Source organism: Fundulus heteroclitus, chromosome 9, assembly GCF_011125445.2.
Source record: "Fundulus heteroclitus isolate FHET01 chromosome 9, MU-UCD_Fhet_4.1, whole genome shotgun sequence".
Lineage (NCBI taxonomy): Eukaryota > Metazoa > Chordata > Actinopteri > Cyprinodontiformes > Fundulidae > Fundulus > Fundulus heteroclitus.
Window position 1 is genome coordinate 15,957,566 of NC_046369.1, and position 16,760 is coordinate 15,974,325.

The following is a 16,760-nucleotide window of genomic DNA, read 5'->3' on the forward strand; positions in this document are numbered from 1 at the left end:
AGGTGGAAAAACTGAGAATAATAGTAAACCAAAGCCGAATCAAAACTAAACCATGACATATATATATATATATATATATATATATATATATATATATATATATATATATGTGTGTGTGTGTGTGTGTGTGTGTGTGTGTGTGTGTGTTGAATATGACGATATATATATATATATATATATATATATATATATATATATATATATATATATATATATATACATATATATACATATATGGAGATAGATAGATAGATAGATAGATAGATAGATAGATAGATAGATAGATAGATAGATAGATAGATAGATGCACCTTGATGCTTTAGTTTGGTCTCAAAATGCATTTCTATGAAACAAACACAACATTTGTTAGTCGGTGTTAAGCTGCAGAATATTACTATGCAATGGTAAAATTAACAAAAAGTCTTCTGATCTTTTGTAGAACATCAAAGTTTGTTTCTTCTCACCTGAGTTCAGAGCATTTGGTGATCATGAAGACAGTCAGTACTTTTTTTTAAAAAGCCAGTATTAAATCCCAGATGAGCGCATAGTTAATATATCCAGTGGTGGTTACAAGATGTAACACCCTGCAGCTGGAGGTGCTGGAAAATAAAATGGATGAATGCTCACTGAAGGTGTTAAATAACAACCTCTTTCTCTCCTAATTATGTTTGTGATCCATTATCATTTTTTTCATTTATATTTATTTGTAATAAATGCATTTACATGAAACAAATATCTCAGCCAATATCTGTGTACACCAAGAAAAACAAAAACTTCTCACCGAAAAATATTTTTTCATTAGGTTTAACAAAAACCAAAAGCACAGAGTGCATGTGTATAATGCACAATAGAACAGTGCATACATTGTTTTAAATCTTATCGCTTTCACAAGACTTAGAAATAATTTGGCACCGTTTTTATTTAAAACCGGCATATAGACGCGGTTAGATTATGAGAAAGTCCCAGAAGATTTATTGTCCACAGTGATGCTCCTCTAAATGACAAAAACAAAGGTCTGCAGGTGTGTGCGCACAATATTAGCAGGAATTTTCAGTGCACCTTATTAGACCCGTGATTGTGCAGAACACCTCACCCATCAGTCGAGCAGCATGATTCGGTTTCAGCAGAGGCTCGGCTTCGCTGCAGGGCTGCTCTTACTGGCAGGTAATAAAAACCTCTTCCACTCGTTGGTCTGCGGTTTACCATAAATGAAATACTTTCATTTTAAAACAGTCCTTGGTGTTTGAGTTGAATCTTTTCTGTGTTGTCGCTTCAAAGTCGGTGTTAATATGAAATCAAGACATTTTTGGGTGATTAAAGAAAAGTAATGTTTAAAAAAAAGCAAGTTAAAGTTGAGAATTTTCTATTAAGGTATCTTTTTAAGGTTAATTCTGATTATAGTTAAGACTAATGAAAGCAATGCCACATATATCAGATCACAGGAACTTTCCCCTCTTTCTGCACAGTGTCCACATGCCACGGTAAACTGGTTTGTAAAGAAGGCCAAAGCGGTCCGACGCATGAGTCCATGCAGGCCGTGTTTGACCTGCAACCCTTCAGGCCAGCTGTAAACCTCAGCAACCCCACCGTCGCCAACATCTCCTTCACCCTGTACGCTGTCCTCGGAGTGGTGAGCTTCTGTTCCTATAAGCGATGCACGTATGCCGAGATTTGTCTAACCTATAATCTGATGGGAGCCGTCTGGATCTTTCATGTTCTCGCCGTTATTATCTGCATTTCAGAACGAGAAAGCTCAGATTCTCACCACGTTTCTGTGGCTCAGACTGGTGAGTTTCAATGCAGCACAGATAATTAATTTTACACAGACTAGGAAGTTTACCAGGCTTTTATTTCTGTTTAATGGCTGCAGTTCTGGCACAACGAGTTCTTGGTTTGGGAGCCTGAAGATTGTGACGGTGTCACCAGGATTTCTCTCCCTGCGAAGGAGCTGTGGTCTCCGGACATCATTGTTTATGAATTGTAAGTTTCTGTTTTTATATTGATTTAAGAATCAGTGAAAAATTTTAAATATGCATAGATCTTCAATATTCAGAGGGTCATTGAATAGGTTAGTCTTTCACCTGTACTTTCTCTTTTGAATTTCCATCCCTCTACCCATCTTCTACATCCTCTGTTCTTTGCATAAGCAATCCGACTTGAGCTGTAGTAATAAATAGTAACCATAATGTTTTATTTTTTTTAAGGTTTGTGAGTCAAATCTGCATCAGGAATAGAGTTTAAAGTTGTTTTGTTTCTTTATTTTTTTCCATTTTATTTTTTTGTCTCCACTGCAATTTGTTTTTGATTTATCTTGAAACATTACTTTCAAGCATTTTCAACACAATACTTTTTAATAAAAATGCAAAATAAAAACATGCGCTGTTTTAAGGCCTCTTTAACTTTGAGTGTTTAGTGTGTTTGATGGTGCATCTTTTACCTAAAAAACAATTGTGGTGGAGACACTGCAAGCTGTAGCACATAGAATAAGACTCAGCTGACGTGTGTTACATGAAATGATATAAGCGCATCTGTATAAGGCCGCATGATACTTAAAAACCCAATTTTGACACAAGAGAAAGTCAGGGCATCCATCTGCCACCAGCAGCTAGGGTTTGTTTTCTTGTCTCATTACTGAAATTCTGTCTGACCAATATGGTTTCCTGCAGAAAGTGCCAGAAAATATATTATATTAGCATGCTACCGATGTGCTTACATCATTTTAAGGGACTCGCGTCACCTGGGATTTATTTTCTCTTTGGCACCTACAAGTGAAGCAGGTGTTGAACTGCAGGATAACTCCCTTGTCTTCCTCCTTAAATTAACTGTGAGAAAAACGGAATCCCAAATGAGTCACTGGTCAAACATTTGAAGGCATTTCAACAAAATGATGGAGCAATTAGTGTGCCTGAGAAAAGCTGTATTTAAAAAAAGCAAAGGGGACCTTTAATTCTAAACCTGTACTTTTAAAAAGCTTTGTGTTTATCAAAGCAACTTATGGTTAAACAGAAATTAACAGGGCGATAAACAAGGAACCACAGACATATATAAAAAGTGAGTTATACCTGTGGCTTGAGTCAAAACTGCAAATAGGCCTGGGAAGAGAATCATTAAGTCATGTCTGCATGGTTGATAAACTCAAACTCTCCCTGTTTCTCCTAAAAACGCATGGAAAATGCCCTGAATGGTAAAGATTTCCACCACTGCTCTGGGCATCATTTCAGCTTTTGTTTAATAAGAGAAGGTGGGCAGAACGTGGTGGATCAAAGCAGTTTACAGAAAGGCTGGTTCGGATCAGACAAATAACTCAGTCGAGTAGAACTACGGTGACCATGTTGTAAACAAACATTGTGTTTTCTGTGACGATATATCTAAACTGGCTTCATTGTTCCGTGCATAGACTAAATGCTTTCTGTTTCACAAAAATTGTTCCTTTCGCTTTCCTCCAAGCGTGGACGACGACGTTTCCCAGGCGTGTCCTTACGTCTACGTCAACCACACGGGACACATCCGCTGGGACAGGATGCTGCGGCTCGTCTCGGCCTGCAACCTGAAGATCTTCAGCTTTCCTTTTGATGTGCAGAACTGCACCTTTACGTTTGGCTCGTACATGCACACTAGTAAGAAAAGCTTCCCTGCTGTTTTAGCAATCACACATTAACGGCTAAGCTGTCTGCTGACCCAGGTAAGGGACAATGAAAGGAAAACAGCACGGAAAATCCATTTCAACGCATCTTCAAGAGATTAAAAGTTTAAGCGAATAAAGTTTACGTTGCGTCTCATTAGTTTGAGGCAATTTTACAGAAATATTTGTTTGTTAATTCCTGTTCACAGTACGCGATGTCAGACTCAGTCCAGCCCTGACCTTCGACGAGATGTCGGAGAACTCAAAGCAATACCTGGAAGCCAGTGGAGAGTGGGAGCTGGTGGACCTATTAGGAGAGACGTCCATTCTACAGTTTGGCGTTGACGAGTGGGACATCATCACCTTTTGGGTTCGAGAAACTCATTTTCATGTCGCTCACGAGCTTTGATTGCACAAACATGGGGCACAAACCTTAGGGTCGACACTTCAAAGTTTGGATTGGTCATATAGGCAAACGTTTCCAAACATTTGCTGGCTGAACTGTACACATGCCACACTTTTTAGATATTTAGCGGTAAAAAACCATTTCGTTTTTTTTTCCTTCCAGCTTCAAAAAGTGTGAGCTGTTTTATGTTGGTCTTTCACATGCAGTTACAGTACAACGCATTGGTGCTGTAACGTGACAAAATGTGAAACAATGTAAGTGTTGTGCTGTAATGTACTTTGGGGGTGAGAGCTAGCCTCGTGAGACCATCCTGATCTCGCGAGCTTTCAAGGTTTCACTCGCAGATCAGTCTGGCTACTTTCCGTTAAAGAAAATTTGGAGCCGTTCACCAAACGAACGTCCAATCAGCGTTGGCTTTGAGGCGGGTTCAGGTGTGACGCAACGAGAAGATCGACAGTTCAGTCTAAAGAACATGGCGGCTTCAGCCGATGAAACTAGCGTTAGCGTGGCTATCGAGCAAGTTTGATCGGAATTAAAGAGTATTTCTTCACTGAAAGAAGAGCAAAACACTGCTCTGGAGGCTTTTCTCAGAGGAAAAGATGTTTTTGCTCTTCTACCGACTGGTTTCGGCAAGAGCTTGTGGTTGTGTTTTCGTCGTCGCTGTTAGTACGTCATATGCTTCCTTGATCTGATTGGTTTATTTGGCCCGTCTATCACCAACATAGGCCAATCAGCTAACCAGTATTTTCGCCCCTTCCCAAAATTACTTCAACGGAAGGTTTCCAGATGGATATGCGGAGCAAATCTATCTGGCGGAGTCAGGTTAGGTGAGAGCAGGTAGCTGCACTAAATTGTTGGCCAGTGGCTATTTGCTCTAATAATAGGACTATAGATGAATTATTTCCCAACAGTAATGTATAAGAGAGAAAACTTTGTAGCTAAAAAGTCATGAACTGACCTCAGGACTCTGCAGAAGCCAAAACCACAGCTGTGTAAGTGTTTTTAGATGCATCCAGATGGGCACTTTAAGCTGAATGTTTCTCTCTTGTTCGTTAGGTGGTGATAAAGCGACGCCCGGTGCTCTACGTGGTCAACCTGCTGATCCCCAGCTCCTTCCTCATGCTCATCGACATCCTGTCCTTCTACCTACCCCCCCACAGCGTGGACCGCGCCTCCTTCAAAATGACCCTGATCCTGGGTTATACCGTTTTTCTGCTCATCATGAATGACCTGCTGCCCAGCACGGCCAATGGAACCCCCATCATAGGTCGGATATAATGCTGATAGGGACATACTTTTTTTACTGCGTTGCGTAAAAACAAGAGTTTATCATCGATCCTCTATAACAAATTCATGTCCCTTAAAAGATGTCATATTGAGCTATCACATGTTCACCTCCTTCAGGCATCTATTTCTCTGTGTGTCTGGCTCTCATGGTCATCAGCCTTCTGGAGACGGTCATCATCACCAATGTCCTCCATCACAGCTCCATGAAGTATCAGGAGGTTCCAAACTGGGTTCGAGTGGTCGTCCTTAAATACATCGCCAACCTGATCTGCTACCGCTGGCCCGAAGATGTCCGTCCCACTCAGAAAACAGAGGAGGAGAAACCCGAGAGCTCACACAGCAGCACCGAGGCGTGGGTCATCCAGCCAGCCAATCAGGCAGCAGACAGGCACCCAACCTGCAATGGAGGTAATCAGTCAGGGAATTGAGACGTACGTCTGATTTCGCTCTGCCACCTGCAGCAGCTTCTTGGCCTGAACTTAGAGAAGGTGAACTGTGTCCATACAATGCCACCATGAGGTTAAACTTTTATAATCAATTTACAGTAAATGGGGACTGAATTGAGAGGCTTGCCTGCAATCTAGTCAGCCAGTTTACTTCAGGTTGCTGGTGCCTATCTCCAGCATCCACTGGGCAAGAAGCAGGGTACACCCTGGACAAGTCACCAGTCTGTCACAGGGCAACACAGAGAGACAAACAGGACAAACAACCATTCTCACACCTAAGGACAATTTAGAGAAGCCAATTAACCTAACAGTCAAGGTTTTGAACTGTGGGAGGAAGCCGGAGTACCTGGAGAGAACCCACGCATGCACAGAGAGAACATGCAAACTCCATGCAGAAAGAGCCAGAGTTGGATTTGAACCCAGAACTTTCTTGCTGCAAGGCAACAGTGCTACCCACTGCGCCACTGTGCAGCTTTGTAAAGTGGTTCGAGATGACAGCTGTTGTAAAATGGCACTACACAAATAGGCTGAATTGAATATTTGAGGGGTATTTAAAAGTGAGGAGTGGGGAAATTTCTACTCAGAGTAACTACAGAGACGAGTAGATGTTACTATTTCAGTCACAAGAAGTAAGTCTAAGTTAAGTGTAGTTTTATGGGAGGGTAAGGAATGTCAGCTTTTTCTTAATTTTAAAAAAATACACTGTTTTGACACATTTTGTTGAGCCCTGTGACAGACTGGTGACCTGTCTAGTGTGACCGCTGGACATAGACACTTGCCTCCCACGATTGTGTGCGGAAAAGCGGGTATAGAAAATGGTTGGATGGATAATTGCTCCAAAATAATTATTTTCTGGTGTTTACCTGTTATTAAATACTAAATTACTAAAATTTCAGCAAAGACGGTAAATTACAGTAATATACGTATTTACAGCAGTTTGTAAGAAGTGAATTTTTAATGGAATGTCCTAAATTTTCACATGATTGTAATAAATAAAAACTGCAAATTTTCTGGATAAAGAAACATTTATATAACGTTACCCTGAATTCTTTCTCTCCTTTATTATAGGTGCAGTTTCTCTCCCTGAGCTGCAGCTGATCTGTCAGTACCTAAAGGACCTGCGTGCTCATCTTCTGTCTCTGCAGAAGGAAAACCAGCTGCTGGACCAGTGGTGTCACGTGGGATACGTCCTCGACTTCCTGCTCTTCCGCATCTACCTGTTTCTGATCAGCTGCTACGCCATGGTCATCATCACTATGTGGTGCATCTGGATCAGCCAGACTTAACTGGACGAGGTTAACATGTGGAAAAGAGCTGAAAGCTCACTTAAGCTGTTTATCTGTCCCCTTTGCTTGCAAAAGAACAGCCAAAACTTTGTGAAATGTTTTATCATTTTTATGGCTTGCTTAGTAATAATATACATAAATCACTGGCAATTTAATTAAAATTATTTATGGATTAACCGCACACTATTCCCATGAATCTCCTTTTGTGTGTTTTTCAAGTTTTCTCTACAAAATAAACTATCTAAAGTTTTTTGTCAAAGTTCTGATCTACAGTGAAGCGGTTCTTTTCTTTATCCATATGTATCGTCAATATTTTAGCAAAGTTGTTTATATGTAAATCAGCTTACAGAAATACTAGCAACAGTTTGACTAAATGTGTCATAGATTGATGGCATGATAAATATTTTTTGCAACAGCTTGACATGATTGAATTAAAAATGCATGATGAGATCTAATAAAGTTAAAGCTACAGCGATGCTGGGTGTTTTGTTGTTGTATTTTTTTCATATGTGCATTGCAGCTTTTACCTAATAACCATATTAGGTAAAAGCAGCAATGGAGGACTTTGTATTGCACAGTGCCCATCTTGAGTTGGCTTGTGGTTAGGTCATATCACACAAGGATTTGAGAACCAGTTGTAAATCCAAACACTATCTTTGTGCAAACACTAACATAAGATCTCGCCACACAGCCACAGAAGCATTAAAGTGCTCGAGTCACGCACCGGCGTCTCAAATTGAAAAGTCAATATTAGCTGCTGGAGGAGGTAATGGTTACGGATGAAATCATAACAGCGGAGGCACGATTCGATGAGCTAGACTTAAGACTTACTTCCATCACAATCTAAGGAACTTGGTGTAATAAAATTATGACAGTTTCACACATCAAACCCTTGGCGCTGATGCTCATCTTTTTCACTTTCTTTCGTGGTAAGACAAAAATCTTTCAATGGATGTTTTTTCTAAGACATTTTGTGCTATTTTGTATTTTAATTAAGTCTTGACTTATTGTGTCCTAATTATAATGGAGGTGAAAATGAAATTCATTATTTCATATACAGAAAAATAATAATAAATGTATAATGAATTGAATCATAGACTCTTGACTAGCTTTTTTTTTTGTTTTTGAATAGTAATGACAGCTTCAGGCTTTGATCACACGATTTCTTTAGTCTGTACTCAGCGGATGATCTGGTGCTGTGCCGGTCTGTATTTGGACTAAATTCTGTTTTGCTTTTTATGTCTCTGTTTCGAAGGTTGTGTGGCAGTTTTGAACTGCACCAGTCCAACCCCTGACTCCCTGTTTAAGGGGCTTGAAAACTATTTATCTTCTAGGAAGCTGATCCGCCCGGTCTCAAAGTTTTCAGAACCGCTACGCATAAATATCAGCATTACTGTGGTTGGGATTTTAGGAGTGGTGAGTCTAGAAAATTCTTACATAAGAAATTATATATATATATATATATATATATATATATATATATATATATAGATATATATATAGATAGATAGATAGATAGATAGATAGATAGATAGATAGATAGATAGATAGATAGATAGATAGATAGATAGATAGATAGATAGATAGATAGATAGATAGATAGATAGATGCACCTTGATGCTTTAGTTTACTTTTCTGCACGTGGTGACAGAGAAAAAATAATGATTTCCTATTAGCCTATATACCTATTTTAGAGCTGATGATTAAATGGCCTTTCTGCACACATTCAATGGCACTTAACAGTGGTCATATTTAAATTCATAATCATCTTACAGTCATTTAAAAAAAGACGTTTCTTTGCAGGATGAAAAAGCTCAAACATTGACAACTTTCCTATGGCAAGTCCTGGTAAGAGAATAACAAGCTTTTTACCAGGCTTAAAGTGATGTTTATACAGTGTGTGTGTGTGTGTGTGTGTGTGTGTGTGTGTGTGTCAGTCCGTGGTAGGCAAGCACGGCCTTGTTTTTGGAATGATGAAACGGATTTAGTTTTACAAAGTCTGCATTGTCTTTTCTAAATCAAATAACAGATAAATGTTACTTCATATATTTATTTGGGAGGATAACTTCTTTTAAATGTTATTCATCTGCTGAGCAGGCGGTTTGTTTGTTTCAACATAGGAGTGGGATATAGCAGGACTCAGCTGGGACGAGGAGGAATGTGGAGCTGAAAAAGTCTCTTTGCCTCGGGAAATGCTTTGGCTTCCAGATGTCCACATCGCCGAGTTGTAAGTCTAAACCGTTTTTATTCCTTGCTGGAATTTCTGGTAAAAATGTTAGTATTAAACATCAAACAGGATTTTTGTTACAACTTAAAACTTACAACTTCACTACAATTTAACATTGTCTGGGGAGAAATTTAACAATAAAAACTGTTGTGGTATTCAAACAACAATTACAATCAGGCATAATTTTGTCTTTCTTTTCGTTTTTGTTTCAGCATGGACGAGAATAGATCTCCTCAGACTCCTTACGTTTACCTGTACAACACAGGTCATGTTTTTGACGATAAGCCAATTAGAGTTGTCAGCTCCTGCATGTTAGAAATCTACAACTTTCCCTTTGATGTTCAAAATTGCTCACTGACGTTTGGATCATATTTGCACTTTGGTGAGACCAATACAAAACATTTCTGTCACCGACACCTCACTTTTTATGTGTGCTGTGTTTCTAATTTATAATTATAGCGCTTTTTACTGATGAAACGTGTGTTTACAGTATATGCTCACGGTAATAAAAAGCTTTGCTTTTATCAGCTGTTGACTACTAAACAGTGAAAATGAATGTTTGTTGCTGAAGCTACGGAAATACGGATGTTTTCTGCCATGACACCGGAGGAGATTCTCAGTGAGTCCAAAAGTGTGCTGGAGACAAACGGGGAGTGGGAGCTCTCCAGCGTAAATGTGGTTCGCTCCCAACTGGAGTTAGACGTAGGAAGCTACTCTGAGATCCAATATGAAGTAAGTTGGATTTCTTTTCATTATCATATTTTTAGTATACCAGTTAATTTGTCTGTGAAAATGTGTACAAATCAAAATTGCAGCCACAGTGCTGTTTAAATAAAACAGTGACAACTGGATTATTGCATTTAGTTATGTTTTTTTATTATATTATATCACAACAAATATTTATATCTATAATAACAGCAAACTATAGCAATACATAAAGTAGGACTAGGCGAAGGTAGAAAAAAGCATATTAATAAAATAGAAATAATATTGATCAATAGCAATAAAGAATTCAAAACATATATTTCAGGTGCAGCCTGGGCCATTTGATGCTGTTGCTTGTTGACCTATTTTTAGATAAAGAACACTGAATACAAACTCAACCCTTTATTCAACGAAGTTTTTACCAAAAGGGCAAGTTTAAAAAGAAAAGAAAAAGAAAAAACATATGCTCTCTGAACTCATTGAAGGGGGCGGAGCATTCCTGGGTCTGGTTTGTGATTGGTTGGGAGAATGTAATGACTAGTATTAACCTACACAACAGGCTACAATGCAAAAGGAAGGAATCTGTTCTTTTATTGAACTTTTTATTTGAAAATTTCTTTTCTATCACATACCATAGGCATGAAAGTCCAAAAAAGTTTCTAAGTATATATCGATTGATACATATTGTTACTGAATTATTGTCTAGTATACAGCCCCTTTACACTTATAACCTTACCCAGTAATTTACTGGTAATGTACTGGGTCATGATTTTGTGTGAATAAAGCCAGAACGGATTTACCAGGTAAAACTGACCCGGCAATTTACCGGACCAAGACCTTATATCATACCCTGTAACTTACTGGGACTGCTTTAGTATGAATAAAGCCATTACAATCCTGGGGACGTCAAGCATTAGCGTAATTATGTAAGACGTTCATAGTCTTTGTTTAGCCCATCCCCTGATGTCTGCAAGCCGCTTCGCTGATTGAGAAATTACCGAAATTGTATTTCTTCTGCAATTTTCATAAAGCTGCTAACCACTGTAAGAACCACTAGTCTGAAGCCATGGTTTGTTGTGGCTAATCAGCTGTTTAACAGATGTAATTTCCTGCTGGAATTCTTCTTTAGAGTTAGCCTTGATCAGTTAAAGCTATATCCCTAGCATTACTGCCACCTGCAGGTGATATTAGGTACATCCATTCCACCGTAGCAGGGCTAGTGTGAAAAGAGCTGACCTGGTAATTTACTGGACTGATTTGCATGCGTGAAAGGCGCCAATTCGTGTTCAACCCAGAATGCGGTCCCGGTCCCAGTAAATTACTGGGACTTGAGTGTGAAAGGGGTTTAAGTTAGCATAGCATAGTATGTAACGGCACGGCATAATTTGGTATGGTATTGTACATCATCGTACAGTTAAGAAATATATAGTATAAAATAGCACGCAAAGAAGTTATGATGTATCAGTAGCATAGTAAATGCATGAAAGACTTAAACATAGTTAGCAGATTATAACACGTATAGTATAGTATAGTATAGTATAGTACAGTACAGTATAGTATAGTATAGTATAGTATAGTATATACTTTGGTTTGGTATTGTAAAGTACAGTATGGGGAAGTAAAGTATAATTTAGTGTGGCATGGTCTGGTAAGGTTAATAAGGGGTATGGTACAGTATAGCATAGTATAATGTGTTACGGTATAGTAAGTACAGTATAGTACTGTATGGTATAGTATTTATCTAATTTCCCTTTGGGATTAACAAAGTATTTTTGAATTGAATTGAATTAAATTGAATAGTAGGGGTACAGTATAGTGCAGTACAGCATAGTATAGAATAGTTTGGTATTGTATAGTGTAGTATAGTACAGTGAGGTACAATATAGTGCAGCAAAATACGGTATAATGTGGTACAGTATAGTGTTCTACAGTAAAGCATTGTGTGGTACAGTACAGGATAGTACAGTATAGTGTAGTATGGTACAGTGCAGTATAATATAGTATTGTATGGTACAGTACCGTACATCACCATATAGTGCGGTATGGCATGGTACAGTAAAGTATAGAGTTTGGTGGTACAGTGCAGTAAAGAGTTTTATGGTGTGTCATCTGCAGCTGATCCTGCGCCGCAGACCAACCCTTTATGTGGTGAACCTCCTGGTCCCTAGCTGCTTCCTCGTCGCCGTAGATCTCATCAGCTTCCTGCTGCCTCCTCAGAGTGTGGACAGATCGTCCTTCAAGATGACCCTGATCCTCGGCTACACAGTCTTCCTGCTCATCATGAACGACTTACTGCCGATCACAGGAGACGAGACACCTCTGATCAGTAAGGGACACCTTAGATTTGTTGTGCATCGTTGATTCTGCTTACAGTTCAGTTAAATGACTTTACCAGTTAGAAATTGAACAGAAGCAGAGAAAAAGTCTGTATGAAAACAAAATTTCGTTCTGTACGCACTTTGTGCATACAAAATTACAATAAAGATAAGATAAGATAAGATAGTCTTTATTGAGCTCACAAGGGAGAAATTCACTGAAGACTATCTTATCTTATCTTATCTTATCTATCTATCTATCTATCTATCTATCTATCTAAAAGTATATGCAGATTGCAGAATGCCAGCAAGGGTCTACCAATGACCCCAATGAGGGTCATTGGTAGACCCCAATGAGGAGGTGAAAGTGATTAAACAGGCGCGATCAAATCCATGCAGGTTAAAAACAATCGTAAACAGACACCAAACAGCAAGTTAAACATCAGAATCATCAGTTTCCTCAGTTGTAGTTTCTCATCCAGTCTAAATGTTCAGATGAGTAGGAGTTGCCTTTACTGTCAAAATCCATTCATCCATGTTTCTACTGAAAGACACATTGCTTCCACAGCAATGTTAGCACAGGCCTCACATGTTTATTACATTACAAACACTGGAACTGGGACTGGAAGTCCTGATCTAAGCAGAAATGAGTCAGTGACTTTGTTTACTTGGGCATTGCGTGTTAAAGACACACCTCTAAAATCAAGACAACCTGCCGACTTCTCTACACAAGGACAGCAGGTTAGTCTGGTTGCAATCTAAACAGTGTTTCCTGATCAAGATTCTGACTCAGATGTAGATGAATACCGATATACAGAGAGATGTGTGATTTATACGCTCCAGCGAAATATGATATTTAACCCACAACCTCCTCCTCGATGGTTAATAAAGTCAGATTTAAGAACTCAGGTCAGACTTAATTGCTGTGATGTTTCCTCCAGATGTGTTCTTCTCCATCAGCCTGGCTCTGATGGTGGCCAGTCTTCTGGAGACCGTCTTCATCACAAACATCCAGTTCAGCTCCAGCCAGTACAGCGCCGTGCCTCACTGGCTCAGCGTGCTGGTGTTGCGTTATCTCGCTGTGGTCGTATGTATGCCTCCAAAGAAGAAGAGCAACAGAGTTACAGTCGACCTCAACCCATCTCACAAAGGTAAAGAACCTTGCTGTTGGAAAAACACAAAATGTGGCTAACGTCCTACTGGATGCTTAGAGGTTTAGAATTTGAACTCATAAGTGATAGATTAAATACAAGTTACATAAAAAAATGCTCTCAAATGGAATCTCAAGTTTTTTCAAGATTGTAATAATGGGTGTTATGTAACGTAGATAGCTGCAACATTGTACACAGCTAACTTTTCATACATAAAAACACCAGTCAAAGACTTCTGACAAGAAAAAGGACAAGAACCATCTTCATAATTATTCTACCTACTTGGGGTTGAAATTATCAGTCTGTTTCAAGCATGGAAATACTGACCTTTATAATTAATTGGAAATGTGCTACAAAATTAAACTACTCCAGAACTTTATCTTTGAAACTTATTTAGATGTTTTCATCAAATACCTATTTTTTAAGTGAGACCAAAAGTTTATTTTTCTAAACACCATTAAAAAAAAAAACATGTGATGCAGTAAGTCCAATGCATAATACATTGCGTGTTTACTCTGGTTTATATTCGCTTATATTAGACCCCAAATACACGGCACACGTTCAGAAATGACCCCAAAAACAAACACGACTCACAGCATTTACAAGCGACTTTAGAAAAAACAAGCGGACTCTGCAACAGTGCCTAAAACCATTTCACATGATAATCGTAGCTATTAGCTTTTAGTAGCAGCTTTGTACCAAATCCATTGAGGACATGTTTACATTGTCACATTTATGACACTCTACAACTTCTGTAGTAGTGATTACGTGCTTAGCGGCAAGGTCGTTTGTAATTAATTTAGCACACCAGTGTGAAAATCTTACACACTGGAGTTTTAAGCTGAACTCAAGAGAGTGACCAGATGTCCCCATTTTGGATAAAAGCAGTCCCTGGAAATGACCCTGATTCAATATTTCCTCAATATTTCCCAGTGTCTCATAAGAGGAAGTAAAGGCACATCAAATCTGATGGAGCAATTATTGTCCACTTTTTCTATAATGTAGGCCTAGGTCAGCGATGGCTGTCCTTAGCATTTCTCATAATTATGAGATGTTTTCTTATAATTATGAGATCCTGATGTTATAATTACAATATATTTTCTCATCATATTAAGATCGTTTCTCATTGTTACGAGATCCTGATCTTGTGTTATTGAGATATGTCAACTTTTTTCCTTTAGTGAATGCAATGCGGTTCCCGTAGAGCGTTCCAGTGAGTAAAGAAAAGTATAAATCCAGAGTATTAAGATACACCTGTTGCCTTTATTCAGAAATAGTGACACTGGTTTGTGGGAATCTTTGGCTATTCAATTCTGTGGACCAGCAGGAAATCAGTTCTAGTCAGTTTACTCTAGCACCTCTTGTGGCAGAAACGTGTATTAAAAAGCCAGACAGACTTTAATCCAAAAGACAAAGAATATTTTTTTGTTGTTTCAGGCAAAAAAAATAAAAAATAAATCATACATAAAAGGGGGGACATAATCATAAGATTTTTTTTTATTCCAGAAAGAAAAGTTTAAAAACTTTTGTTTATCTGTGGATATGTTTTATGGTCAGACTTTAAAAATGGCCCCTTAGAAAAAAACATTTACTTGCCTTTTAGGGCTTTCACATTTCAGCCACAAAGCTGTCAAAGACGGTGTTGAAGTATCAGAACTCATGTTTCCCCAGATTCACATATGAGCCCCATAACCATCTCAGGAAATCAGAGTATCTCAGAAGAAAAACATCCGGTGAAGTCCCACGCCCAACCTGCTGCCCCTCCAGAGCCGGCTCTTGAGGAACTGAGGAAGCTGAGCAGAGATCTCACAGCCATCCGTCTTCAGGTGGACAAACACTTCCAGGGGTCAAACACTGCCGAGGAATGGCAAATGATTGGAGCTGTTATTGACCGTCTGCTGTTCTGCTTGTACATCCTCTTCATTGCTGCGAGCTTCATCACCATCACAGGTATCTGGATCTGGAATAACTCGTATGCTGCATAGTTCAGGTTTGAAGGAGTAAAAACACTTCCACAGCTGTTTTGAATTAATTTGGTTTATCCCTATAAAACCAAATTAGAACAGATTAACTTATTTTTAATACAGTTGGATGTTATTCAGCAGCTTTTCGTGTAGATTCTATCAACGCTTCTATGTGGAAAAACGTTACAAAAGAGTTTTATGATTTTCTGCATGGTGACATTCATCATCATTCATAGGAATTTATGTGAAATAATAAATTATCTGTTATATTCTGGTTAATTTTCCTGTTTTGAACCTATGTATATTGGAGCACTGTTTGTAATTCAGTACAATAAAAATATTCTTAATTAGGAAAATGTTTATTAGTTTTTCATAAAATGAAGTAATGAACTGATGTAGTTACTCATTGACCTAGCTGAAAAATGAAAGTGAACTTGAAATCTTATGAGTGGTAGGAATTAGAAGGGAATTTTACAACAGCTGTGGCACTTATTTTTTTCTAACTAGCTAATAACATACTTGAATTTATTGTCTTCAGCCTTAAAATATTTCAACAAAAGAAAATTGTCCAACTATAAAACCTTGGATCTGCTAATGGTTGTATGGCTGCTGTTCCTGTTGCTACAAAAAGCAACATTTGGCACTAGGTGATGCATTTTATTATGCATTACAAAGTGAATGTATAGTATTTGTGAAGGAAGCAGAGACACCACACAGATTTGTAATATGCAAATATCAGAAGAGGCTGCAGTGTTCTGGTGTCCAGTAGTGAAGTCGCATTTCAAAGTACATAGGTCTAAATACACATCCTTGGGGGTTTCCTGCAGTCAGTGGTGTTACTAAATATTTTAATCTTCATCGCCTGTGGTCGTTTGGTCAGAATGTTATCACCTACTTTCACACAGAAATAATTTATCCCAGATACATTTGGTGGGCTATCCTGAATTTACAGGAACAACTGTGGTACATTTGAAGCATTTAAGAAAAAGATTTTCCATTGTTGACCTTTTAGAGGTCCTCCGGGCAAATTGTTGCTCATATGCTAAAAGATTTAGTATTTCCTTATTTGTGAAACCGATACCAAAGTAGAACTTTAATATTTCTCATTTCAACGCAGGGGGAAGGCCGCATTTCTTATAAAAATACAATATTTTTAGCTTGTAATTTTATGGATGTATTCTCAACTTTCTTCTGCTAACACACAGAAGAGGATAATCTGAAGTAAAACTGAAACAAAAAAAAAATCCATCTATTATTTTGATGCTTGAATTGGCAGAGTAAAAACTGTTGAAACCCCTTATAAACACGTGTTTGAAATGTATTTTACTTTATTACAAATTATATTAATGAA

The 16,760-nt window shown here is 38.3% G+C and overlaps 1 protein-coding gene across 1 annotated transcript; it reads left to right on the top strand.

The window, feature by feature from the left end:
• The first annotated feature begins 1,093 nt into the window (after nucleotides 1–1,093).
• On the top strand, nucleotides 1,094–15,438 carry LOC105928634. Its single transcript, XM_036141662.1, has 17 exons — nucleotides 1,094–1,164; nucleotides 1,467–1,630; nucleotides 1,743–1,787; nucleotides 1,871–1,980; nucleotides 3,448–3,617; nucleotides 3,832–3,992; nucleotides 5,085–5,295; nucleotides 5,433–5,723; nucleotides 6,830–7,045; nucleotides 8,303–8,463; nucleotides 8,851–8,895; nucleotides 9,168–9,274; nucleotides 9,487–9,656; nucleotides 9,846–10,006; nucleotides 12,095–12,305; nucleotides 13,236–13,445; nucleotides 15,117–15,438. Exons 1-17 carry the CDS (start codon nucleotides 1,110–1,112, stop codon nucleotides 15,428–15,430), a joined length of 2,802 nt encoding a protein of 933 aa, XP_035997555.1. The 5' UTR covers nucleotides 1,094–1,109; the 3' UTR covers nucleotides 15,431–15,438.
• Nucleotides 15,439–16,760: the final 1,322 nt, after the last annotated feature.

Coding starts and splice junctions, on each gene's coding strand:
- LOC105928634 (XM_036141662.1), top strand. CDS start 1,110: ATGATTCGGTTTCAGCAGAGGCTCGGCTTCGCTGCAGGGCTGCTCTTA. Junction 9,275..9,486: donor GATGTCCACATCGCCGAGTT/GTAAGTCTAAAC, acceptor TTTTTGTTTCAG/CATGGACGAGAATAGATCTC. Junction 12,306..13,235: donor AGACGAGACACCTCTGATCA/GTAAGGGACACC, acceptor TGTTTCCTCCAG/ATGTGTTCTTCTCCATCAGC.